Below are 26879 nucleotides of genomic sequence, written 5' to 3' on the forward strand. Positions count from 1 at the left end.
CAGCAGGAGGGGCAGCAGTATGGGCTGGGGCAGCACCGGGAAAACGCCTTTCAGATAAATCTAGTTACATCTTTCACAGTAAAGCATTCTGCCCAGCTCTTGGGGTAAGTGCAGTTTCTTCTTGCCCCTTTTTTTTGTAGTTTTTCAAAATTATGAAATTGCTGATCTGCCTGGTGGCCCCATGGTCCTGCCAGAGGTCACATCCCCACAGGAGGTCAGCGGGAAGGGGGACACACACCTGAGGCTCAGCAACCCCAGGTCACTTGTAGCATGTTAGCATAAATACACCAAAGATGCAGATAAAGGGGGGACTGTGCTAACACACACAGAAATTCTGCTAGCAAGGCAGAGCTCGCATCATCTTGGCTTAGGACTTCCAGCATTACCTCCCTCAGGCAGAACAGCCCCCAGACCAACCCCAGGGGAGACTTCTGCTTCTCCCCCAGGTACCTCAGAGACAGAATCCTGCTCCAGGCTGACAATGAAAACCATTTCCTTGAACGCTCTATAACGTGCAGGCTGGGGTTGGGGTAGTATACCCAATGGTTCCTTCAGACTTAATGCCACAAAGTCAAAAAGAAACATTGCAATGTTTTTTAAAAGTGCAGGCATGACACAGTGCCTTTTCTTACGCAACAGCTCCAGCAGCACACACCACCACAGGCACAACTCGGCACGGGCTCCTGCCTTCCCAGTATTTCCTGACCCTAGCGCCGTATGGTTCCCAGATGGGTTGATTCTGTACTGAAGAACAGCACTTTCTCCTGGCAGACAGAAGATGCCCTTGAAAAAAACACAACAAGACTTTACACTGCAAAATGAAAACTTTCATTGTTTTATTCTTGACTGCAGCTGTTTACAGAAATATAGTTGCGAGTATACAAATGTCCCAATAGAAGCAAAATATTTTTATTTTTTAATATTCAACAAGTTATCACAGGATAGCTAAAAACATAGATGCAAATAAAATATCCCCTCATAGAACAAACTGAAAACACCGGGTATCAGTGCTTTGAAAATCCCAACTACGAAAGCCATATACACAGAAATGCACAAAGGAATATCTGGTGCTACTTTCACATCGCAGGACAGTGGAAGAGGCAGCTCAGCGGTCGACCAGTGCGCTCCAGGAACACATGGCAGAAAGGCAGGTAAGCCACTTAAAAGATGCAGCTACTAACAGAGGTAGAAAGCTCTGCTCTGAAGGTTTTTGGAGCTTACTCATTAATAATGAGCTCAAATGTAAATATTTCAAATAACCTCATCTCAAACAGCATCCACAATAAAAAAAGCTTCAGGAATACTGGAATGTGTTTCCAGTTCTGCAACACCCAGGAACGCCACGCTCCCTCCTTTCAAAAGGGAGCTTTTCCCCTCGAGCGCCGTTATCCCGACCTCCGGGACGGCTGTACTCATGCGTGAGGACCCACCTGCACAAGGGACACGCGGGCCAGACCTTCCCCGGCTCACCAAGGGGCAGTTCCAGGGGCTAAAAAGAAGTGAAGGCCATTTACGCGATCTGAACACAGGACCCTTTGCTAATCTGAATCCTGGAGCAAATACAGACAACTGGAATACTGTACAGTGGGCTGCTGCTGGGTGTTGGAGTTTTGGAGTCTGAACCAAGCACTCGCAGAATGTCTGTGAGTGTCCCACAGCAAGCAAGGAAATCCTTGGATTCCTCACCCTTGTCCCAATACACTTGAATGTTGTGAGGCAATTTCATGAACCGTAACAGCAAAAATTACAGATCTCTGGAAACAGCGGAAATCAGACCTGCAAACTGACAGCTCAAAGAGAAGAAATGAGGCCATTTGCTTTTGGTTTGGCAGAGGTGCTTTGATGAAGCCTGTACCAGGGCAATGTCTATTGACCAACCTCATGCCAAACTGCAGCAGAACACCCCTGATTTGGCATGAAGAGTTGTGGTGGACAAAATACATGCTATTGATTTTATGATCTGGATTTCTTTCAGGGGGTTTAATTTCTCACACAATCTGTAAGAAATCAGTACAAGTCGCAGCAGGGTTCCTCACAGCTAAAAACCAAGAAGAGCTTTCACCAGCTTTCAAGGAGAGAGTTTTCTAGATATTGACTGTTACAGTAAAACATCAGTCAAAAAACAACAAAAAAAAATTAAAGATGCCTGCCTTTATGAGAATAAAGAGAAGAGGAATGACAGATTAAGCTTCACCTTCCCGATCCAAACACAACCCAGCTAAGCAGCAAACGGGATCCTTTGCTATGCAAGAACAATTAATAACCCTCACTGGGAGAGAGCTGCTGGTGTCAGCCCAGCTCCTCCGGAGCAACACAGCCACCACCATTCCCTATCGGCACGAACTGCTGGGACACTGAGAATGGAAAAGGTGCCGAAGTCAGGAGTCACTTGAGGAAAGCTGGCAGGGGAGCACACAGAAGCAGACAGCCGCTGCTGCGTTTCCTGAGCCCATCCAGTGGGCAGGCTCTCAACCGAGGCTGTCAGGTCTACTGTTTAGCTAACACCACATCTGCAATTATTAATAAAAATATATAAAAATACAAAAGTGTACAGCTGTTTTCAACCCATGGATATTAGTGACGTTCACAAGCCGAGCAAGTTTCTGGAGCAACATTACCAACAGCGCCACACGTACAGTACGGAAAGGTGTTGATACAACTATTAATGAGTTACTACAAAAACCTTGGTAAATAACCTCAGACTAAGGAAAAGTAGTAGTATTTCAGGTTTATAAAAATGTAAATATAACAGTATTCTATGCATGTGTCTACTAATTATTTATATATAATAGATATACGATTCCTCTATATACATATATATATCCTAGAATATACAGGCATTGCATATTTACATACCTATACAGATTATAAGAAAGGAAAAGCCTTTCCTCCTGTGTAACCCCTCTGAGCCTCATACTCAACTAGAGAATTTTACAAGTACACTTTTACAGGAGTTTATCTGCTGCTGCATTCTTCCTTGTATCTAACGAACATTTACCACATTTCCCACAGTGACCCTCTATGCTCGATTCCCAGCCTGCAGGGGGCACAGGCAGACGTGCCCCTTTGTGGGCTCAGGTGACTACTGTCGTACACCACTGGCATAATTGGTCTGAATATGAACATGAAGTGCTCACAAGCTATCCCAAAAGACTATTCCAAATTAAAACAAAAACCACAAACAAACAAAGCAAGCATCTCAGTACTAGTTTCCTTTTAGCTTGTAAAACAACAGAGCTGCCACCAGTCCTCTGGAACACCAAACACACCTATTCCTTGAAAATAAATTTTGCACTAATGAGAAGTCACCAGTGATCAGTATTTCCTCTTCTCACTTTCCACCTACAACTCATAGCTCAGAGCATGCAAAGCAATTCATTCTCCTCATTCTTGCTTCTATCACTCAGATAAATATCCATAATTCCTTGTACTCCGCTCCTGTATTTACCCTGAAAAAATAACCCAACCATTTGCCATACAGAGGCATGGAATTCAAAGACTGACAGTGAAACTCTTTTCTAACTCTTAACGAATGTGCATGTGCATGCCTGCACACACACGTACGTACCCTTGGGGGAAACTACCTGTAGCTTTTTTTAGCCCAGTAACAACTTTTTTGATTTTACTTTTTAGTAAGTCATCTTTCCTGCTACTCAAATTGCAATTTAAACTATGTTTTAAGACAAATGCAAGCTTCTGACTTGTTTGGTATTCTTTCTGAAGACTCTGGAAAGGTCATAGGAGTAGAAAATCTGTTCAGACAAGTTTTCTTTTAGAAATGATATCCTAAATCAAAATCACAATAGAAGCTTTAAAAAAAAAATAAAAATTCAACTTATCTAAATCAGGGGAATGTCAACTGATACAGCTGCCCAGGCTCTTAGTATTTCCAGTAAAAAAACCTGCCAAAGTTACAAACACTTAACTGTTCATGCTTTACTCTATCTTAAAACTACATAGGAAGTAACCACCCTGTCAGTAGTTAGAAGTAATTATAAAGTGATTGGTGATTAAACATCCACTTTGAAACAGCAAGGCTGAAATTATTTCTTGAACTATTTTTATGTTAAAATAATAGCAAAACATTTGGCTTGAATACCTGTTGAAAGATCAGACAGTGAAGAGGCAATTAACAACAAAATGTGGACTTGCTAATTAAGCACAAAGCACCAGTAAATTCCTGCCAGAGGAGATGTTTACCTAATAACTGCGTATTATGTGTTATTCACATGGGTTTTTTATATATATATACACACACACACACACATAGTGTATAAGCGGACAAGAGAATGTATGCAGAAGTCACAACGGGTAGCTAGCAGGTACGACTCCCTAGATTTTAATCTGTGCCAGCAAATCGCTGTTCTGTAAACCACCATGCACCACGGATGCTGTGCAGATAGTGGACCATGGGTGCTTTAGAGGCATATACAGCTGAAGAGTATAGCCCACATCTAACATGAAGGTTTAGATTTAACAATTCTTTTAAGAGCAAGCTCAAGCAGCAGAAAAAAACCAAGATACAGAAAATCCATCCCAGCAATGCAGCTCTACAGTTTTTCATTTTTCACCTAGTAATATCTTCTATACTTAATTGCTGCTTTGTGGATATGATAGTAACTTCCCCTTTATAATAATATCAGAAACTTCACATTTATAGAGACTACTATCTCAGTATCTTCTAACTTTCTCAACCAAAATGGACTAGACGTGATGCCACCGCCTCATCTCTGTAGGCAAGCACTCCATCTGCTCAGAGCTAACAGGCATGCCAGTGTGAGCATGCAGAGGAGTAAACACAAAGATTTAAAAAAAAAAAAAAAAAAAAAGTAGAGTAAGCTCCAATTATCAGTATCAACTGCTTAAATTACAAAAGTAAATGTTCAGGACTGATAAAATACAGATGTGGCTCACACTGTTCTTGGGTCTTTCTGCCATGAAATCCTGCAGCCTGTCTTTAAGCTCTTTATTGGCTTATCAAACCTCTCTTTATCCTCTGTAACAGCTGTTTGCAAGCAGCAGTTCAAGCACTAATCAACCACTGAGCAATCTCTTCATTCGTAAGACAAATACTTTTTGTAACCAAATCACATGTTCAAAGTGTTGTACATTTAAACATTGACCTAAAATGAACAAGATAAATTTAACATAAGAAAAGAAAGGTGATATCCGGAAGTGAAAAATGGGATAGCACAGCCCTTTTTTTTTTTTTTTTTTTTTTTGTAACTTTTTTTTTTTCTCTCTTCTCTTCATAAGCGACCTAAAATACACACACAATTCAAACATACCCTCCCCCTGGAGCTGTAGCAGTCTTGGTATGAAGTTCTCTTTTGGACACCCATCTTGTTAAACGGAGAATTGGTCCCTGGTGACTTGGCACTGACCAACAGCACTTCAACGTAAGGATACACCCCTTCGGAACAATGGAACAAATTGAAGCAGCACACAAGTGAATTTGTAATTCCTATTACTTCTGTGTATGAAGGCCCCAGATGACACCCAACAGCTTGTCCTGGGACTGTGATCCTGCAAAAGCCACCAGTTCATTTTTGAATAACTGGTGATCAACTTCCACAACCATCTGGAAGTTGTTTCGGTCCATAATTCTCAGTCTTCTACATAGCCTCATATAGCTTTTAGTCAATGCTGCAAGATAGCTGTTTTCATGTCATGAACCATAACAAGATTTTGTTAATATTTTGTCTTAGCAGGAAAAAGAAAAAAAAAAAATCACAGAAAGAAAAAGTATGGTTCAGGGTTAAAGCAGCTCTGGACATTATGAAGCAGGGAATTCTTTTTATCATGATTAAAATTTTAAACATTTTAGCATAATCATAAATTAAGAGTTAAAACACAGAGGCGCTAATAATAAAATATTAAATAGACAATGATAGTGGATAAAAGCTGAATGGCTCATTCTGAATGAAACCCCATTATTTTATATACGCCTAAATGCCTACGGGTTTCCTTACTAGATCGTATTGCTGAGTGACAGACACATCAAAGCACGCAGTGAAGCTTCTCATAGCCAGCTGGAACAATAAATTGCCTGATGGAATGGCGAGAGATGAACAAGTTATTTATGTTGCAAAAAGTACTTAAATACTCAATAAAGACATAACAAACCCCACCCCACCCCACTGTTATCAGACGCCACGTTGTGGTAGAACATCAGACAAACTCACAAATTTACCACAAAAATGTGTGGCAAAAAGAATATTTTATATATATGTATATATATAAATTTTTATATTTATGCCAATGTACTCACTCAGTACAAATAGCAAAATAGTATACCATTTCCTAAATACAAAATATAGCTTTCCAAAAAAATGAAACACACATTAGATATAAACCATCCAAAACTTGAACGATTGAAAACTGTATTCAAAATTAAATGACCCAGAGCAGGTCTCTTTCTGAAAAGTTCCCTTCATATCGGCAAGAAGCCTTACTACTGAAAACGTAATTCAATGCCTCTCAATGAGAGAGAGAAAGAGAGAGACAGAAAGAGAAAGTGAACGTTATGACAGACTGACGAACAGGAAAATCCATTAAAACAAACAAAAACTCTACACGGCTCAACTAAGCACACACGTTAAGGGAAAAACACACATTAAACAGACTAGAGTAACTTAAAAACCATTTACAGACTATTCTTTGTTATTTAAAATAACAAAAATGAAAAATGACATGATACCAACTACACTCTACCAAGGCATAATCGCCATACATGACAGCTGTTGGGCTCTAACTGCAGCAACAGCTTTCTACGTGCAGAAGGAGAAGAAACAAATATCTGAATGAGGCTGTAGTGAGATATCACAAAACTGTCCGGATAGTTGGAGCACCCAAAAAATTCACATGCCTCACAATACAACTGCATGGTCTGGAGTGGGTTGTTTTTACATTCTGTAACATCAGTCAATTTTTTTTTTTTTTTTTAAATTGAGACATGACAATCTAGAAACTAGACTTGGGGACTGTTGGTAGAAAAAAGAAAATCACTTCAAAACTGCAGTGAGCTCAATATGCTACAAAGATGCAACAGCTCAGGATGAAGTGAAATTTTCAAGAATGCTTAAAAATGATGTAGTTTGCCCCCTACTTGGACTAAAGTCAAGCTGAAGATTTACATCAGTAACAGCTGGAAAATGACTGGTTATGGGGGATTCCTGCATTTAGAAGATGGTAGAGAAATTGCTTCCTCTCTCCTTAATCCTTGATTATTTGTCAAAACTTCTACTGACTAAGCAATTTAATGCCATGGATTCCTAAAAGCTGCTTCTGATCTTTAAAGCCAGTAGGATATTTATGTCTCTCTTAAAACGCAATATGAAACTGAGGGAGAGAGAAGGAAAACCATGAAGAGAATGAAAGGGAGAAGGCTGGTTTGAGAATGGCTAATGAAGCTTTACAGAGTTCTAACCCATACAGTCAGAGTGAGAGACACAGAGGAGTTCCTTCCTCAACCAGGCAGAAAGTTCTTTTCAAGTTGATGGTATTTTAGAGGGTAAGATTTTAAAAGTAAAATTTAACTGAAAGTTCCCCTTCATTTCTTCATTTTGTTAGAGCCACCAAACCCTTGCTCTATATACAGTTACATGTAAGAGACATGGAAAACCGTTAATCACATTCTCAGATGGGAAGCACCCACCTCTGGCTATCTACAGCAGCAAGCAATTCTCTGCTCATTACAGTTATCAGTATTTTTCATTGCCACCTACTGCAATTAACAAACTGCAGTATTAGCTCTCCCACTCAACTGTAAAACATGCGATCCCTTCACTTACTGACAGTTATGAGTCATGGCTCATGTCACAGGCATTTGATGTTTCTGCTTCACAAGCTTTTCTAGTCAAAAGAGGGGATGTCAAGAAGGAAGAGGAGGAAAAAAAGTAAACGTGGTAATGTGTATTACCTTCTAACAACAATAACAACTGACCAGATATGCTTTAAATTCAAAGAGCACCCCACTGTTAATGAGGTTCAGGAATCTGGTAACAGTACAATCCCATGCCCTAGTAAAACAAAGCATAGCTTTTCAGCATTATTGGCACTACAAAACCCAAATACTATGGTCACGGCCTTAGGTGCTAGACGCTGCAATTGGCCATGTGTGTGCTCTTGAGAGAAGAGGGCCACTTTTTGACAGAAGCAATCAGTTCCACACGGCCTAATCCAGAGGCGGAAGGTCTGACAGGATCTGGAAAATCATCGCTTTTTTCTTCACAGAATTTCTGCAGGAAAAAACAAGCAAGCAAAAAAATTAGGCATAACTAACAAAAGTCATTCTCTTACTTCTATGTAGTTCCTCCATCTTGAAAGTGTTCTTCACAAGCAGACATGAAACTATGAGTGACTATCAGAATGCAGCACTCTTTCATAGAGGAAGATTACTGTCCTTCCACTTTTTTTTTTTTTTAAAGTTCATGACTTCATATACAAAACAGTTCAGATTAGAAAATGAAGTGTATCACTTAAGTGAAACTTATGGGGGATTTAGGACGGCAACACAATTAACTAGAGCCAAGTTACACACTGTGGACAATACTAGATTCCAGAGTCATCCTGGTTCTTGGTACTCATTTGTAGTCAAAGCCTCTTTCACCTCTCTGAAAAAGGCACCTTCTAAAAGCAGAATGTCTCCTAGTAACAGCTGATCGTTGCAGCTCATTTTTAACAGAGACTCAGCATGCAGCACACTCTCAATAACCGCCATATTCTACCGAAACTTGTTTTCACATTGTTATTGTAACCCAGGGGGCAACTTCAGAATAGTACAGAATTGAGGTGTTATTTACTCGATAAGCCTTAAGTTTTTAACTACAGCCATATTTTGTAACGCTTTTATCTGCCAAGCCATCAGCGATCTACTCTCCTTCCCAATAAAGTACTAGACCATAACAGCAGATGACAAAACATACAGCAATTGAACAACAAGACCCAGTCTCAACCGTTTCATATAAATTCTAACCTCTAACTGTTTTTAAAAACTCTTTATTCTAGACACCGGTATTATATTCTTAATTCAGCATTACCGGTATTTTGGCTAACCTACTAAAGCTCGGTGATACACTCTGAAGTAAAGACTTACTGAACAGAAGTATGCGTGGCAGGAAAGAACCCAGAAACCCAAACACATTACTTACTTGACTAATTAAAATGAGCCAGCCATATTGTTCCCCTGGTTTTGCAATGACACAAGCAGATCATCTATTTTCTCAATATTCTGATTGGTTGCCATAGCTGAAGGTAGCGGAGAAGTCTCAGATATCTGCTGGGAGAGAAGCGTTGGCACTGCTGCTTGTCCTTCGCTCTGTGGCTGACCTGGCTGACTTATAGCCATCAACTCATCCGGCAACGTAGCTGGTCCAGAAGTTAGCAGCTGCCCACAGTCTGTTAAGCAGTAAGTGAGGAACAAAGGACCATTTAAATTAGGTTAGTACATGCAGTGAATTAGCCAACTTCTTTACATATATCCATATTGACTATAAACTGTGTAGAAAGTTACATGTGCTTTTGTTCACATGACCACCTTTGCTCACCACTCCCTCAGGGTAGCAGAGGTTCAAGGTGTACGTATTGAATAGGTGGCCTCTGTACTATGACCAAACTCTATTAACACCCCAGAGGACTACACTTAGCTAGAAGGAAAACAAAATGCATAGCATAAGAGAAGTACTGAATATGCCTATCCTTTGTCTGTCTTAATTGCAGATGTGTCTTTCTAAGTTCAGCCAAGGTATCCACTAGCTCCTTCTATAAATCTACAAATTGTGTCTCACCTCCTAGCATTAGCATTATCTTCAGCTTCATGGAAAGGCTTGGCTGTATATGGCCTGACTGTCAAAGAGTTCACACAGCAAAGCACAGACCAAGTACACAGCTATGGCTTCCCGTCCAGATCTTTTATAAGCTGTTGCAATCATCATCTGCATCTCTTACTTCTGGAGCTTCACAGGCTCTTTACAGACAGATGAAAGGATCTACGTCCCAAAGAACTTGTTGTCACAGAGGCTAGATTCAGAGATGAGATACGGAAAACTGCAGGCTTATAAAGTTAAAGGGGTTTCAAAGACACTTCAGGAGACACTTTTCTGGACTACACAGCTTCAATATCTTTGCTTTTCTTCAACAAAGTGTGGAGAAAGCCTCTGCATAAATTGTGGAAACCAAATGCAGCAAGAGAAAGATTATTGGAGCTGTCTTAAGCAGGAATAACCTTTTTTTTTCTTTTTAACATGTGCATACATGTATTTTATGTATTATTTGTGTGTTATTAATAATATTTTATATATATATACACTTATTTCTATATAGATATACACACAATTCTAAGGTGGTTTTGTCACATGTTTATCCTAAGTGTAAGACGACCAAGAGGTATTTAAGCTAAGTTCTCATGCACAATCAGCAACATTCAGAGCAACACAATGAGTATGTATATTCTCAATTGTAGTGCTACATTACCTATTCCAGAATTTTTTTTTTAGATAACTTAGAATTGAACAAACATTGTCTTGTGGACTCCAATGAGTAGCTCTTCTAAATTGTAAACTCAGAATAGGGCATCTATCACTTACTGTTTTGAATGCCAAACAGGAATATTCCTGATGTTTGCTGAGATGAAGCAGGAGAATTCTGCAGCTGGTTGATAGCACCTCCTGCTGTGTTGTGAAATAAAGAAGCTTGTTGCTGTGGAGGAGAAGCAGTTCCTTGCATTCCTGCCATGCTGTTTTGAGAAGAGTACATAGGAGACTGCTGCAGCTCTTGCTGGCTCATACTATTCTGCAAGGCAGACATGGAAGCTGAAGAGATGAAGAGGGTGACTTGTTGCTCTTGAGAACTTGGTGACCCTTGGACCAACTGAATCTGGGGTGAGTTATGGAAGATGGCTGGCTGCTGTGTTTCAGCCTGGTTGGATCCAGGATTCTGAAGAGAAGACACTGTAGTCTGACTCTGGAATTGCATGGGCTGCTGCTCCTGGTTCATTGATGCCATGTTAGTCTGTGGATGAAAAATGGACTGGCCTTGCTGCTCCTGGTTGGTAACTGGGTTTTGATTTGGATTGAAAATCATGTTTTGCTTTTGAGAAGCAATTGTACTCATTGCATTTTGATTACTGAACATCATGTTCTGCTGTTGTTGCTGCTGCTGCTCTTGAGACGGAGGACTACTCTGAATAGCAACTATCGAATGCTGAGGCTGGAAGATAGCTCCTTGTTGGTTCTGAGGAATTGAACTGGACTGGATAGAGCCTAACGACACTTGAGACTGAAACAAACCTTGCTGAGCAGGCTGAGTCTGGGGCTGTTCTTGGGGAAGCATAGAACTCTGGATATGAGAGATCTGTGTCTGCTGTTGGAAAGAAGTCTGCTGTTCAGTATTTGTTGCTGTCTGAAGAGGAGAAATGGAATTTGGGCTTGTAAAGAATGACATCTGTTCTTCCTGAGTTGCAGGGTTGCTCATTGAACTCTGGGAAAGGAACATGTTGGCAGACTGCTGGTCTTGAGGAACTGAAGAGCTCTGTAATACACCCATGGCATTCTGTGAGTGGAACATTGGAGGCTGCAGTTGGTCTGAGGAATTAGTACTGGTCTGGTTGTGGACAATGGAATTTGGACTGTGAAAAATAGAGCCTTGTGTTTCCTGTGATATATTCTGAGTATCACCAATAGCATTCTGAGAGTGAAAAAGCTGAGCTTGTGAATGTGGAGACTGCTGCATAAAGCTTCCTGACTGAATAGACATGATTTCTCCACCTTGCTGGAACAGACCACCTCCTTGTTGTTGAGTTCCACTTGCCTGAACAGTCATCATGTTTTTGGTAGATGAAAAGATATTAACTTGAGATTGACTTTCTCCACTATGCTGCATTTGAACCATGGTCTGAAATACAGTACTTTGCATCTGTTTACTCTGTCCTGAAGCTTCTTCTCCATCTGCAGAATTTGATGCCTGAAACATAGTAGGTCCATTGTTGGAGACCTGCTGCTGAGCAGTAGGAGTAGTCTCACTTCCAGAAACACCAGGAGATGAAGAGAATAATTCACACTGCATTTGCATGTCTTCGCTTGTTGATAACCCACTCATGATGTGAGAAGCCTGCTGGTAAACAGGTGACTGTTGGAGGGCTCCATTCCCTGAAGTTGTTGATGAGAACAAATCAGACTGCATCTGTGTTGCAGCTTGGCAAATGTTTTGTTGGATTCCTATCACCATTGCCGCAGAAGTCTCCATTGCCTGCTGCTGCTGCTGCTGCTGCTGTTGTTGTTGCTGTTGGTTGGACAATGCATTTTCAGGCTGTGAATGAACATTTTCAGCTCGTCCAGGCAAAAGGTTCTCTGGTCTGGAATGGACAGCTGTGTCTGATGAGGAAAATATCCCAGGATTTACGCTATTTTGTATCTGGCTAACTTGCTGAAAGATATCTGCATTTAGCTGATCTTGAACATCCTCACTGCTGTCTGAACCAGAAAACAAAACAGAAGATAACTGCTGTTGAGCTTCCAATACCTGTTGCACCAAGTCAACATTTCTATTGCTGCCAGTGGCAGTGTTTGTTGGAAAATTTCCAGCTTGCAGTTGCTGTATAGTGTTCTGTAACTGACTCACACCACTCGCTGATGAGAAAATACTTGATGAAATCTGTTGCTGCAATGCCTGTGCTGGTTCTGAGAGTGTAGACTGTTGTTGTTGTGATGCATCGGTTAATTGTGACAAAGTGACTACTGTGCCATCTGATTGCAAGACTTCCCTGGTTTGGGAATCTCTTGTTTGGAACTGTGCAGCTTGCTGCAATAATGCATCACTGTTCTGCAGCTGACCCGGAGTAGAAACTGCTGAAAAGCTACCAGGCTGGGAAATGTCCTGCGTTTGAATAGTAGTTAGTGTCTCTGGATTATACACCTTCGGCTGTATTTGTTGCTGGTTTTCATTTTCAGAAGGTAAATGGGAAGCAGAAGTTGATATGCCAGACATACTGTTTTCCAATGTTTGTTGAGTTGGTCCAACCACATTTGAAGCCTGAAAAGAGCAATACATGTAGCAATTTGTAAGCTTACTCAGGTTATACTTATAAAATTTCCACCAATCCACTATGTTCAGGGAAGATCAGACGTAAGATTTGATGGCTACGTATCTCTCCATACATAATCAAACAAGTAAGCAAATGACTAGCAGTGGAAATGCGACTTCAGGGAAGGAGTCAAGGTACAATTTAATGAAAACAATGCTAGGAAGTGATTAAAATAATATTCTTACAGTAATTTACTAGTTCTGTGTCACAGCATAAAAAAATTCATCATAGTATCACTAGCCAATCAATCTGTTTGAAGATAGATAATTTCCTTTGAAAGTAACTTATTATTTTAATCATGCTCTGTGATCATAGATTTTGCCCAGACCGACATCAGACATGACATTTTCCCTTGTGTTACTCTTCTCCACTATTAGACCATGGACTGATGGGTAGATGTAACTATGACTATTAAAGCTACTATCTTCAGATCACAATCAAACTTACCTTGAAGACAGGGGGAGATCTTTTTTCTGCACTTACTTCCATTGGAGCCACATCTTCATTCTTAATCATACTGCTTGGCATGAGTGGAGTTATCAAGGCACTAGGAAGAATGTTTACCTTCTCCAGGTTACAACCAGTGGCTTTCACTGCTGCAGTCACAAATAAAAATAAAAGGAGGGCAATGGAATGTTAATGTTCACTATACAAAGAGTGGGTTTCTAGTGGTGGCCTGCTTCCTGTTTCACTTTTCAGCCCTACCATTAAGAACCCCCATCCTCATATAAGATGCTAATATGCAGAGAGATCACTGCAAACATTTCAATACTTCAAATAATCCTAGAAAACCTGAAACTTTCAAAGGTTATTTTTAAGACCAACAGCAATGCCATAGTTTTGTTTTTCTTCCATTTCTTATCTTCCTAGACCAGGACAGCCATCCACCAACTGCTTAAACTACAAACATAAAAGCTTAAGACATCTTTCCACAGATTATCAGATTTTAAATTTTACTGCACTTTTAACTATACAACTTCTCTATTTAATTTTGAAAAAATATCCGTTTTCAGATAACCATGTGAACAGAGTGCTCAAAGCATTCATACTGTATTTTTATCCTGTTAAAGGACTAATCAAGCAAAAACTAGATAATCTGCATGCCAGATCTGTAGCAAGAGCAAGTTTTTATTTTGCCGTTGCAGTGCCTATTTTTTTTAAAGTAGAAAGGTAGCTTCTTAAAAATGAATTGGATCTTTTTAGTTTTAATTTTTCCTGATTCACGTAAAAAATATTACATAAGCTGAGATCTTTGCTGTAAATGAAATAAACTTCCTTAATTTCAAATACTGCTGAAATTGAGCTGAAAACAAACCAATGGGAAAGCCCGTAAAAACCATAGTTCCCTAAGTACTTTTAAGTAAATTAAAGAATTACTCTTCAACATAAAGCAACCGATCCGCATGCTTTTAACAAATTTAAATCTTACAATAACATAGCAGTAAAATTTCTGCAAATTTATATCAACAGTATGCCATGTCCTCAGTAACAGTACTGTATGTTTATTCTATGTAAAACCAAAGACACTCTCCTGAAATGTTATTTTCTGTCTTCAGCAATAAATTCTCAGCCATCAGTATGGCAACAGTTGTCAATATACCGACCGCCAAATAAGCTCTTTCCCTCCTTCTGTTAACTCACAGGTTTGGGGTGCTTCCAGAAATACAAGCCCCATGACCAGACACGTTAGGCTGTGCTGCTGGCAGGGAATGCAAATTGAGTGAGACTATTCTAAAATACGTCTACTCCGGGACAGCTAGTCATACAGTGTATTTAAAGACAGCAGTCAGTATTTTTCTACACCATAGTCACAATTTATAAGCTTTTCTCTTCTATGTGCTTAATCATGTTGTGTTCATCAGAAACAATTTTAAAAAATTATGTAAGTAATTAAAAAAAAACCTAATCATATCCAGGTTAGATTCTAGCGATGGTATGTTTGTTCACAGTGACATATTTGGTTGGAAGAATGAAAAAAAGAAGCGAGATTAATAATGAAAAAGACGTTTCAAAAGCAGAGAAACACTGTTGTTTTGCTGTTTTACTATGTTTTTGTAATACACTTAGTTTAGAACTTCTGAATAGTTACCATCTTATCAAGGCATACACACCCTCTTTCCCTTTTCTTCCAAAGATGGAAACTGAAACTATCACTAACCACTTAAAAACAAGGCTCCAGCACTACTTCAGTGTTAGAAGGCAAAGACCTGAACTACATGGTTGTCCATACACCCCCATCTTCCTCAAGTTTTACAGAACAGCTTAAATTATACATTTGTTGTCTTGAAATGTAACTTGTCATTGAAGTCTGTCAAATCTGCGGTCTCTTAAAATGTTAGAGCTAGGAATCTGTAATGGCTTTGGGAAGCCACATTTTGGTTTCTTTATATATGCTGATGTTGTCATAGAAATTATTTTAAGGAATACTCACAGATACCTGAGACAAAGATTAAAATTGCCTGCGATAGGAAGAAAAAGGCCTTGTAGCTCAATACCTAACTGTACACATCCCTGGCAGCAACAGTTCATTCCATTTGGCCAGGGCTGCTGGAAATGATGCCACTTAAGAAATTATGAATTCTAGGATTTTGCTCCCAGTGAAAGGAAACAGAAAGGAAGTAGCATCCTGCTGGATCCACACCTGGTCTTTATCATTTCAGAACACTGAGTAAGGATGGGCTGGGACATATGCAGAGACAAAGTACATTAAGCAGACAAAATTGTCTGACCTCTGGTTCATGATCAGCCTAGAGTATAATAGGTACAGGAATGAACCATCAAAAAAGAGCTGGCTAGCAGAAAACCCACACAAGAAAGAAAATTAAGATTTATTGCATAAATTACATGGAGGAGATGAAGCAACAGAAATAGCACATTGTGTTCTTATGAACAGCAGATGTTCTCCTGAAGCAGTTGGTATCTTCCTTTGGTTAAGCCTCCATACTCAATTAGATGGATGTCAGGCTTGTCCCAATACATTAGTTATTATCTTACTCATCTTTTTAATCCTGCTACTATTAGTCTTACCAGTCCTTTTATCAGCTTGTTTCACTGCCCTAAATATTTTTGCATATTTCTCCCCCAAATATTCTCTGCAGGTTTAAACTCATCATACCTTGTATTATCCTCCCTAACAAGTTGTAAAGTCAGCTTGTAAATATATCCCCTGCCAAGACCAAGCTATTAACTTCAAACATGAGCTTCATGATTTTAACCTGAAGCTATGGATTCCTATCAAACTTGTGATCACATTGTTAATTTGCTTACCTTTCAACCTGCTTTCACCAGAGCAGGCTATGGAAATTTCCATTAACCTTTGTACACTACCATAGTTTCAACAATCAACTAAGAAACATTTCCTTCCTCTACTTTACTTCAGTATTGGAAGGATCAATTCACTTCACACTCAAAAACCAGGCAAACCTAAAACTTGCTCCCTTGGAACAAAACAACAAACTTTGCATGGACAGAATGGTCAGGAAAAAAAAAACCTCACTGAAGGGATTAAGTTGAAATTGCCAGAATTAGCATTCTTAACTAGACCCACTGAAAGCAGTCTTATAAAACCACTGGACAGCTTCCGAAAAATACCAAGTTGGAATGTTCATGTTTTTCAGTACTCAGTTCTTCCCCACCACTACCTTTATGTGTGTTTTTTTCTTAAATTAACACTACACAGTTTCTATATCCTTTGCATTAACTACCATCTTAGGCTTCTTCATTTTTTCTTCTTCACTTGCAAGCATATTAAATGAAGATTAGACTGCAGGGCCTGAGGCATGAAAAACAGAAATTTTTTTTAATATTATTTTTTTCAAATTCTTTGTTCTATACTAGCTCATGTTAAAATATACTGTTATAAAGTAGCATATTCAGAATCAGAAAAAAACCTCACTGTAAGAATACGGCCAGATTTTATAAGCACAGACTTATCTTCACGGGACGTCTGATTCATTCCTCCAAATTTGGGTAGGAATTTATAGTTAAATTATTAACAACAATGATAAGAATCAATTTAGTACCTTTTATAGCCTCTTCAAAAGAACAATGTTGGGCTGGGCTGGAGATTTCCTTCTTCACATTAACATTCAGAGTACCAGCTGTTGAGACAAAACACACTGAAAACTTCCTTATGTTAAAACAAACAAGAAAAAAAAAAGGGGGGGGGGCCAAAACAGTTACTTATACCTTAAAGAAATTAAGGTTCTTTGAAACCCAGAGAAACATTCTGAGTTGTACATAAACTTTCTGTTTGTGGCCATGAATGCACCAACGATCACAGTGCCCAAAATACCATTTTCACTTCCAAAAATGTGAGCCAGTCAGCAATTGTACTGTGTATTGTAATATGGGTAAATAAAAATACACAATATGGTCAAATGTCAACATTCCTTAGGATAAAGCTTGGTGATATTTTTTGGTTATATTTAGTGCACTCTATTTAGCATGTCTACTTTTTTTCCTGCTCGGCTTCATTCTGAACCTTATACTAGAAATGGATGCTACTTCGTAAGAACAGCTGTCTCCATGCAGCTGAAATTTGAACTACTTGTCACGTAAATGAGAAATGCCAAGCCTTTAGATTTTATTATTTAACATAGCAAACCTTGCCAGCAAGAGGAGTTTGAAAAGATCCATGTTACTTAACATTTCTGTTGTTTGGCTAAATACTACGAAATCAGAAATGAGATGTTTAGCAGGTAAAACTGTCCATTCCTTCCCCCAGTCTTCTATTTTACATACATGTATCTGGAGTGTACGTAAATGGTTGCACATCGTGTGATCTTCCAGCATTGGTCACCACATATATTCCCACAGAAACAGCTGAAGTTATTTGCTGGTCATGATATGGTGGCACTTTCACAATAAGGTGATTCTGCAATACAAAAATAATTTTTAAAATCACATTAGAAACTTTACTTCATTACTATTGACCTTAATTTTATTTACATCCACCAAAACAAAGAAACAGACTGATAAAACACCATAAGAAACAAAGACATTGCGGGAAATGTGATCAAGTTACACTTAGTGAAGTAAACTGATAACTAACTTGTGCTAGAAGAGAGATTTTAATAATCTGCCTATATGATGCTCACTGGCAACTTACAGCTCAAATGGAAGGTGCAGAAAGGAAAGACGTATAAAGTCCAGTAGTTTAAATATAAGCTTATGCCTAACATGCCTTACTGAATTGCAATCAGTTTGCCATCAAATTCTGCTGGACTCAGACACTTCACTGTTCTGCTGAATTAGGTCTTTGTATTCAGTGTGAACAGATGGAGGATGCAGTTTCATGTTACACTTAAGCGGATTTAACACTGAGCAGACATCAAGAAATAGGACTGCAATCATTCATCAACAGTAATAGTGATGAGTGGTCTGTTTATGCCCCAGCTACCTGTCTATCCCACTAGAAGTAAGAAATCATTTCTATCAGTGCATGCATGGAACACGGCCTTCAGAGGTGGGAGCAAGAAGATATTTGTCAGACGTCACTTACATCTAACAATTTCTCTAATTTCAGTCCAATAGTCCATAAAGACACTTAGTTGTGTCAAAAAGAACAAACAAATATTTTGTAAAACATTTCAGAGTGGAACAGAAATTCAGCCAGGTATAAAGACTATGCCATACACACAATCTATTTCCACTCAGTAGTAATCTAATGTGTCCTTAGGAAAGCTACTGGAAAAATCATACTAGGCCTTTTAATTACACTGTATGTAAGGGCAAAGACTTACTCACCAAGTTCATATACTACACTCCTACTGTGGTATCTAAGTTCTCCATTAGAAATGGAGCAATTATACTTGTGTAAACCCCAAACAATGATCGTAGAATCACAGAATGGTGTGGGTTGGAAGGGACCTTAAAGATCACCTAGTTCCAACCCCCCTGCCATGGGCAGGGACACCTTCCACTAGACCAGGTTGCTCAAAGCCCCATCCAACCTGGCCTTGAACGCTTCCAGGGATGGGGCACTGTCCTGGTTTCAGCTGGGATAGTTAATTTCTTTCCAGCAGCTGGTATAGTGGTATGTCTTGGATTCAGTATGAGAAGAATGTTGATAACACACTGATGTTTTCACTTGTTGCTAAGTAGTGTTTAGACTAAGTCAAGGATTTTTCAGCTTCTCATGCCCAGCCAGCAAGAAGGCTGGAGGGGCACAAGAAGTTGGTGGGGACACAGCCAGGACAGCTGACCCAAATGGGCCACAGGGGTATTCCATACCAGGTGACATCAGGCCCAGTATAGAAACCAGGGGGAGTTGGGGGGGGGGGGGGGGGCACGGGATCGCTGCTCAGGAACTAACTGGGCATTGGTCAGCAAGTGGTGAGCAATTGCATTGTGCATCACTTGTTTTGTATATTCCAATCCTTTTATTATTATTGTCATTTTATTATTGTTATTATTATCATTATTAGTTTCTTCCTTTCTGTTCTATTAAACTGTTCTTATCTCAACCCACAAGTTTTACCTTTTTCCTTCTGATTCTCTCCCCCATCCCACTGGGTGGGGGGAAACTGAGTGAGCAGCTGCACGATGCTTAGTTGCTGGCTGTGTTTAAACCACAACAGGCATACACAAGTTCTCTGGGCCAACTGTTCCTGTGCCTCACCACCCTCACAGTGAAGAACTTCTTCCTTACGTCTAATCTAAATCTACCCTCTTTCAGTTTAAAGCCATTACTCCTTGTCCTATCTGATATTCTACCAGACTCACTAAAGAACTTATTTGAAGAAAAGTAATATTATTTCTAGAAATGCCTAGGAAAAGGGAAAGGATTATTCGATTTTTCTTTGGAAACAGATTCAGAGGTTTTTTTTATTTATTAGAATATAACAACAAATAATAATTAATAACAAATAATACAAAAGTACCTGATGAAATAATTCCATGTCTATTTCAGCTTCTGCCTTCCAAGAATTCTCATCTAAATGAAAGTTAAAAGGCATAATTTATTGCACATCAATATAAAGCAATTTATTTTAGTGCCTTTGATCCTGCTTCTCAGTTTGCTCTCTACAACTAAACTTTATCAACCAATGTAAACCCAAACATCATGCTCTCTTCAGCACCCAAGCCATTATTGCTTTCACACTAACCAGAAACATTCTCTTGGAAAATCACTTTTGTTCCCTTTAGAAAGTTCTTGCCAATCAGAAAAACTTCCTCTTCACCCTTCACTGAGCAACTGTGCAGACTTTTCTTTAGGATCTCTGGAACTCCTGCTGGTTGAGCTGCAATTGAAAAAACACATGGTTTGAAATCAAGAAAATACCAACAACCAAAATAAAAAGCTTTTACTCACAGGCTTATAAAGGAAAGAACAAATTAATTCCTGAGCTTCTTCCTTTACTGTATCATTCATTACAAACTTCTCAGAAGATAACTGTTTCTGTTATTTCCTCACTAAACATAATGACCTCATAAAAATCACATTTAGTAAATGATCCATAAATAATCTTTCCCCTTTTCTCCTGCATTTATTAAATCTTCAAAACGAAACTTTTAGTGTTTGAGCTAAAGCAAAGTGTTCAAAGAGAGAAGAAAATTTGGTTCTGCAATTTCCTGGCACAGAGCGCGACAGACAAATACATCAGCCCTTAGATACAGCTGAAGCACACCTTCAATTTTACCCTTAAGCTCATAAAAACATTTTTCTAATGAAGCTTATTTTGTTCTGCTATGCAAAAGGATAGAAGCAGTAATTCCCAGATTACCTGTTTTTTTATAGATTTTTTTTTTTTTTTAAAATGACATAGCTTTCTGGCTTGTGGAAGAACTAACCCAGGGCTTTGAGCAACCTGGTCTAGTGGAAGGTGTCCCTGCCTGTGCCAGGGGGGTTGGAACTAGATGATCTTTAACGTCCCCTCCAACCCAAACCATTCTGATTCTATGATTTGCTAGACCTATATACTTCAGCTAATACAAATCCTTGCAAAAGTCGCACCTCTGTGGTTGGGGATTATAGCAATTTATATCCTATAAACTAGCAAAGAGAACGCGGCTTACAGATACATGTCCCTGGAAACCTCTGCCTCTCAGCCAGTGATTCAGATGATGATTTATATAACACATATTACAAATTGTCTTTGCTGCAAACTACTTCTATGCTTCTTAAAGCATAAATCAAGTAAGACCATGTGTGTTAAATGAAAATGAGCACCAAAGACAATTTAAATAGACATACATTTTAAAATAATGTATTTTGAGTCTGTCACATTTAATATGTTATAAAATAATTTCAGTTTCTAATACAGGTTTCTCAACCACCTTTTGTATTCACCATAAAATCCTAGTGGCGTAAGCTTGTACTTGTGCTTTGTATTTATGTGGCCCAATTTTAGTGTTTAATAACAGTATTCTCTGGGCTTACGACATAGAACATCATACATATTGTAACACTCCAAATTATTTAATGACCTTTCAGAAAGGATTTTTCTACAACTGTTGCAGCAGGCTCCTAGGCAACCATTACGCAACTACTAAATATGCTCAAGGCACTTGAACTTCTGAAAAGAGTAACTGGATTTAGGTTTGCTAGCAAGTTAACAAAGCCTATTTAAAACATAGACCTTAAATAAAGAGCCTGCATCTACTTAATGTCTTTCCTATGGTTTCCAGAACATTATTGCAACTTTGACAGCAATATTAGTTATAAAACACAATATAAACAGGCTCTGACGAGTGAAAATTTAAACCTTATTATGAGAAGGTACAGTATACATCTGTAATAAGATGTATGCAGCAAACAAACCAGATGTAATGTGCTGGAGAAGATGATTTACATAAATAACTTAATAAACAACAAAATTTTATGCCATATTGATCAGCCAGCATACATGTACCAGTGCTATTCGGTTGGTTAAGGTCTACTGCCAGTCACCATAACTGCAGAGTAAGTTAAGACAGCAGAACCACAGAATCCTGGAAAGCAAGCCTGGAAAGAGCCTCAAGAATTCTCCTCTGAACCTTCACATCATGATCAGTTTTACCCACATCATTCCTCAAAGACACAAGCCTAACCAGAGCATTTTGTTTCTTTGTTTTAGACTTCCAGCAATGGAGATGCTATAAAATTCCTGGGCAATCTCTTAGCAGCTTACACAATTAGGAAGATTTTCTTATCAACTGACCAAAACCCAGCTTGCTAAAAACTAAACCAATTTACTCCTTACTGTATTTTTTTTTTTTAGAACTTTATTTATGTAAGGATAACGTTTATTTCCTTCCTTCCTCCTTCCTTTTTTCTAATGTCCCTTCCTTTTTCTAATGTCCCCATCACTCTCATATATTCTGCTTTTTACTCCCTGCCCATGTCTCAAAACATAGCTACTAATGTTACAGGTATAAATGGATACATTCAACAGAGAATGAAGACTACAAGGGACCCTCACAAACCAGTACTGGAATGGCCTTACCAACAAGCTCAGCAGGAAGTGCATCAAATACAGCTTTTTTAGCTAAATAGCCTATTTTAAAATGGGTCTCTCAAACAACTCAGACTCTCAGCTTCTACTTAGAGTAGCAAGTTTTGGATTGTTATGTGTTTAAGAAAACACCAGATGTTTTCCATTCCCATTTGTGCTCTGATTTAAATAATTTTATCTTTAACCAGTAAGTTAATGATACAAACAAAATGTATACAGAAATAGCTTTCGGAGATTCTATAGAAAATGTTCTTTTCTTAAATCTGAAAATTAATATCAGATACTACAATGCTATACTAACTGGAATGGAGCTACAGAGACAACCATATTTCTAGCAGATGTATTTATGCATTTTCCAACAACATAAATGCAATAAATCTGAGAACTCCACCAGTTTAAAAAAACACTGGAAAAAGAAAGATTTAGCAAAAAGTGGCAGGAGAAGGGAAAAGAGGGACGGGAACACCTCAAGCTGACCTTTCTGGAAGAGCACCCCGAATGTCAAGCTATTGCCTAAAGCATAGAACATCGCTGAAGAGAGAAGGAGAGTCCTTCCCTGCGTCAACAGTGACATGTCTTTGGTTATCAGCCTTTTCAGGGTTTCTGCAGGGTTCCTGCTCTCCCTAAATCTTGCAAAGGGATTCTATGTGAGAGCAGAATACTGGAAGGAGAGACGGGCTACATGCCACATCTGCCAAATCGCCTGTTGCCTGCAGCACTGGAATGGCATGGTGGTATCTGATGTGGAAGCTCACATGTTTCGAATTATCTCCCCTTCCAATCTGTTCTTTCACTGGCAACAAAGCTGCAGTTTCTGATGAGTTGAATAGGAGCCCTGACACAATAGGTACCGACAGTTTTTTTTGGGGGGGGGGGGGGGGGGGAACAAACACCAAACCCCAGTAATTTTTATACAATGGAAAGAGCACAACACAAGCACCCAGGAGCTTGCATTATCATACTATTTTCCATGCATGGAGAAAAAGCTCTCCTATCTTCTTGTTCGTCAGTATCAGTAATCCCATCAACAGCTGTATTAAACACATTTCCCGATCCTTTCTCTTTGACAGATGAGCAGAATTCCCCGTAACTGGAAGTCACTACAGACTCTATAGGCACAGGCAGCCCCTGATGTACTGCAGCCTCCTCTGATTTCATTTTCCCTGTTGTTCAGTGTAACCTAACCAGTGAATGCAGCCATCTGTGCTCAGTACTAAACAGAGCATTTAATAAATAGCTACAAAATGCTTCATTCTTGCACTGAACCAGAATAGATTCAGCCTCTGGCCCAACAAACTACCACAACTGTAAAGCACCACGCTTACTAACTTATTAGAAGTCCTTTCTGTCACTGAAAGCTGACAGATAAACATGACAATACAGAAGAGATTAAAACCTGTATCAAAAAGGTCATATAAGTTCAAAGCAATCATGGCAAAAATTGTGACCTTCTAAAAGGCAAAAATTCGTTTAATAAAGGGTCAGGAAATGTATAACTACTTTTAACTACTGGTCAGTCATTTAACTAGCACCCCACCCCAAATAAAAATCAATCCATGAGATCTTAACCATAGAAATTCTGAAATAATCACAGATTAACACTGGGTTGGTTTTTTCCCCCAAGGCATTTTATGGCAATCAGACTAAAATCCAGAGTCCTCTGATAACAACCTTTTATTTTGATACTTACTGCACAAAATTGGGGAAGAAGGTGTCTGAAGAGTCAAAGTTGAGCCATCTTTACGAGTGATGTTAACACGAAATACCAGCCTAGCACGTGTGCTTTTTTTCTTGGAACCAGCAATCCCTATCCTAGCTTCAACATCAGCATTTCTCAGCTTCAGTATTCCCACGCAATCAACCCTAACAACACAAAATAGTTGACAGTTTAATAGTTTAATACGTTCAGCATCTTTCATAATCTTTTGACTAGTTACATAAGCCACAAAGTCAAAACTCTTGAAGTAATTACTGAAATGTTATTAAATTTTTTTTTATTTACATGAAATCTCTACATGACCTTTCTCATTATATAGTCCAGTTTTCAATTCAACCCTACATAATTTGGATGATGAATCATGGGAGGAAGGAATATGAAAGTAGTACGAATAAAACAGAAAATGCAACGTAACAAAGTAATTCTGGTAAGCATTCAATTTATAATCACAGATCTTCATTCTTCCATTCCTAGGGCTAGATCTGGGTTTGTAGGATTATCGCTACAAAATATTCTGCATTCACTTAAAGCAGTAGTAGAAGAAAACTTACTGTAGTCATATTATTTTTTATGCTCAGTGGAACTTGGAAGTGATAGATACGTCATACCATAACTGTGGTCCTACGGGAAATGTATACAGGGCCAGGGTGAGAGAGAGATGCAGTGCTAACTTTCAGAAAGACATGCCAGATGCAAAATAATTTCAAGCAAAAAACAAACAAACAAAAACAAAACAAAAACTCAAAAAACAAACAAACAAACAAACCAAACACAGCCTGATGTGTTAAGAAGAAGAATATTGTAATTTTACCAGGATCTTAGGCCCTACATCTAAAAAGCACAGGGACCATCTGATAATCTGAGTAGAACAAATTTTTGTGCTGCATGAGGGCCAATAAGCAACAGCTAGGGAGCAGAGAGGAGACTGTGATTCAGAACTGGCATTACCATCAATAGAGAGGTGCTACAGCATCACTGAAATACTAGGAAGATTTCTTTTGAGACATCAAGATACCTTTTGAGAAAACAGCCTAGGGAAAACTTTTCTTCCTAGATAATTCCAAATTCATCTTTCTGGTATCTCTATACTTACATGGTTTTACATTAACACTTGAGGACAATTATAAAATTACTCTCCAAGAGGCAGTTTCCAAACTCAGCATGGGAATATATTTTATATTAAAAAATCAAATTGATTCAGTCTATTAGCAAACCGCATTATCCTGCTTAAGAAGTGGACACTTTAAGTTGAAGAAACATTTCTTCTCTTGAAACAAGACAAGCTTCTAAGTAAAGAGTGGCAGCTTTTAACCACCTACCTATTAAAAAAAGACCTTCTACTGAAAAGAATACATTGAAAGAGGATCACTCCCTTTCTATATATTAAGATACATGCGAAAAGCTTATTAGGGAATCACTTATATCTAAAGTTTCTTGTGAGATCCAAACCACATAGGCAGATGAGGCCACTTGCTCAGAAATCTACTGCAGTTAATGACTGCCATCAGACAGAGCGCATCCCTTCTCAGCAGCGGCCGTGCACTGCCGACATGCATCTGTAAACTGTATCCAAAACGTTGCCTAGACTCAACCAGACAAGCTCTGTAAAGACAGCAAAGCAGGAAGCTTCCACAACAAAGGACTATCTGGTGGAAATGACAGAAATGGAACAAGCAAAACAAGAGCGGAGAAAAGCCAGAGTTTAGCCTCATAATCCACAACTCCCAGCCTTTTGGGCCTAAAGGGATCTGAAGGTCCCAATATTCTCCTTCCCTCTTCTGATTAGCAATTCTGTACTTGTTAAAAGACAAGACAACCAGCAGAACCAGTCACCAGTTTATAGTTCATGTAATGCTTGAATATGCACATTATTGATCAAACAGAACATGAAACTAATGTAACAAAGTTAAATGATTAAGGAAGACCTGATTAAGCATTAAGTATAATAAACAAACTGAGAATGCGATTTAAAAGTTTTTCTTATACACGTAGCTTCACTAAGTGCCTGGTGTGTGCCAAGATGTTCGGACTTTTAACTACTAACCAATTCAATTGAAAAAGGCAAAACTACTAACCAATTCAATTGAAAAAGGCAAATCAGTTTCTGAAAACAAGCTAATAAATGAAAATATATTAAAAAAAAAAAAGCTACTCACGCAAGTGTCATATTGTTGCTTGGGTCCAGTCCAACCTCAATAACAGTAGTCCCCTCTATATCCACTTCTTTACAGGGAGTAGTGTTTCTCCCAGTAACTCTGCAGGCCTGGTAGAACCCATGCGGCTTCACTCGACCGGAGTCATTACCCACGAATACCTGCAGCACCACCGGCTCGTTGTGACCTTCCAGCTGAAACACGGCAACACAAATTTAATATTTCAATTGGCCAGAAATGCCTCTTAATTAAAACAGGAAACATCTTATGCAGTTGAATTTGAAGTGAATCTGCTCCCAGTGTTGCTGGAAACAATCCTAAGGGAGGCAGGAAAAAAAAAAATTTCATCTAGTTTATAAACAAAATGCTAATAATTTTTTCTTTTGTCATTTGTTCTTCCATTAAAAGACAAGTCAGTCATTTAAAGCAGGTGAAGAATATTTTTTTTTTTTTTTTTTTTTAAAACCAGCTTGAATCCTATATATCTTCAC

The 26879-nt window shown here is 38.8% G+C and overlaps 1 protein-coding gene across 10 annotated transcripts in view; it reads right to left on the reverse strand.

The window, feature by feature from the left end:
• Positions 1 to 819: 819 nt before the first annotated feature.
• Positions 820 to 26879, reverse strand: part of NFAT5 (nuclear factor of activated T cells 5) — a 77185-nt gene continuing 51125 nt past the window's right edge. For 8 of the 10 annotated variants that reach the window (XM_052796237.1, XM_052796243.1, XM_052796239.1 and 5 more), the window contains 10 exons: positions 26392 to 26582; positions 24209 to 24381; positions 20191 to 20325; positions 19966 to 20018; positions 17825 to 17957; positions 17104 to 17199; positions 13529 to 13677; positions 10587 to 13029; positions 9153 to 9399; positions 820 to 8240 (listed from right to left, as the gene is read on the reverse strand). In XM_052796237.1, the coding sequence (XP_052652197.1) occupies positions 9161 to 9399; positions 10587 to 13029; positions 13529 to 13677; positions 17104 to 17199; positions 17825 to 17957; positions 19966 to 20018; positions 20191 to 20325; positions 24209 to 24381; positions 26392 to 26582 (3612 nt within the window). In that variant the 3' untranslated portion in view covers positions 820 to 8240; positions 9153 to 9160. The remainder of the gene's footprint in view (positions 8241 to 9152; positions 9400 to 10586; positions 13030 to 13528; positions 13678 to 17103; positions 17200 to 17824; positions 17958 to 19965; positions 20019 to 20190; positions 20326 to 24208; positions 24382 to 26391; positions 26583 to 26879) is intronic. The other 2 variants (XM_052796238.1, XM_052796246.1) reach the window with 1 other exon arrangement.

The sequence above is a fragment of the Harpia harpyja genome, chromosome 9 (assembly GCF_026419915.1).
Source record: "Harpia harpyja isolate bHarHar1 chromosome 9, bHarHar1 primary haplotype, whole genome shotgun sequence".
Classification (NCBI taxonomy): Eukaryota; Metazoa; Chordata; class Aves; order Accipitriformes; family Accipitridae; genus Harpia; species Harpia harpyja.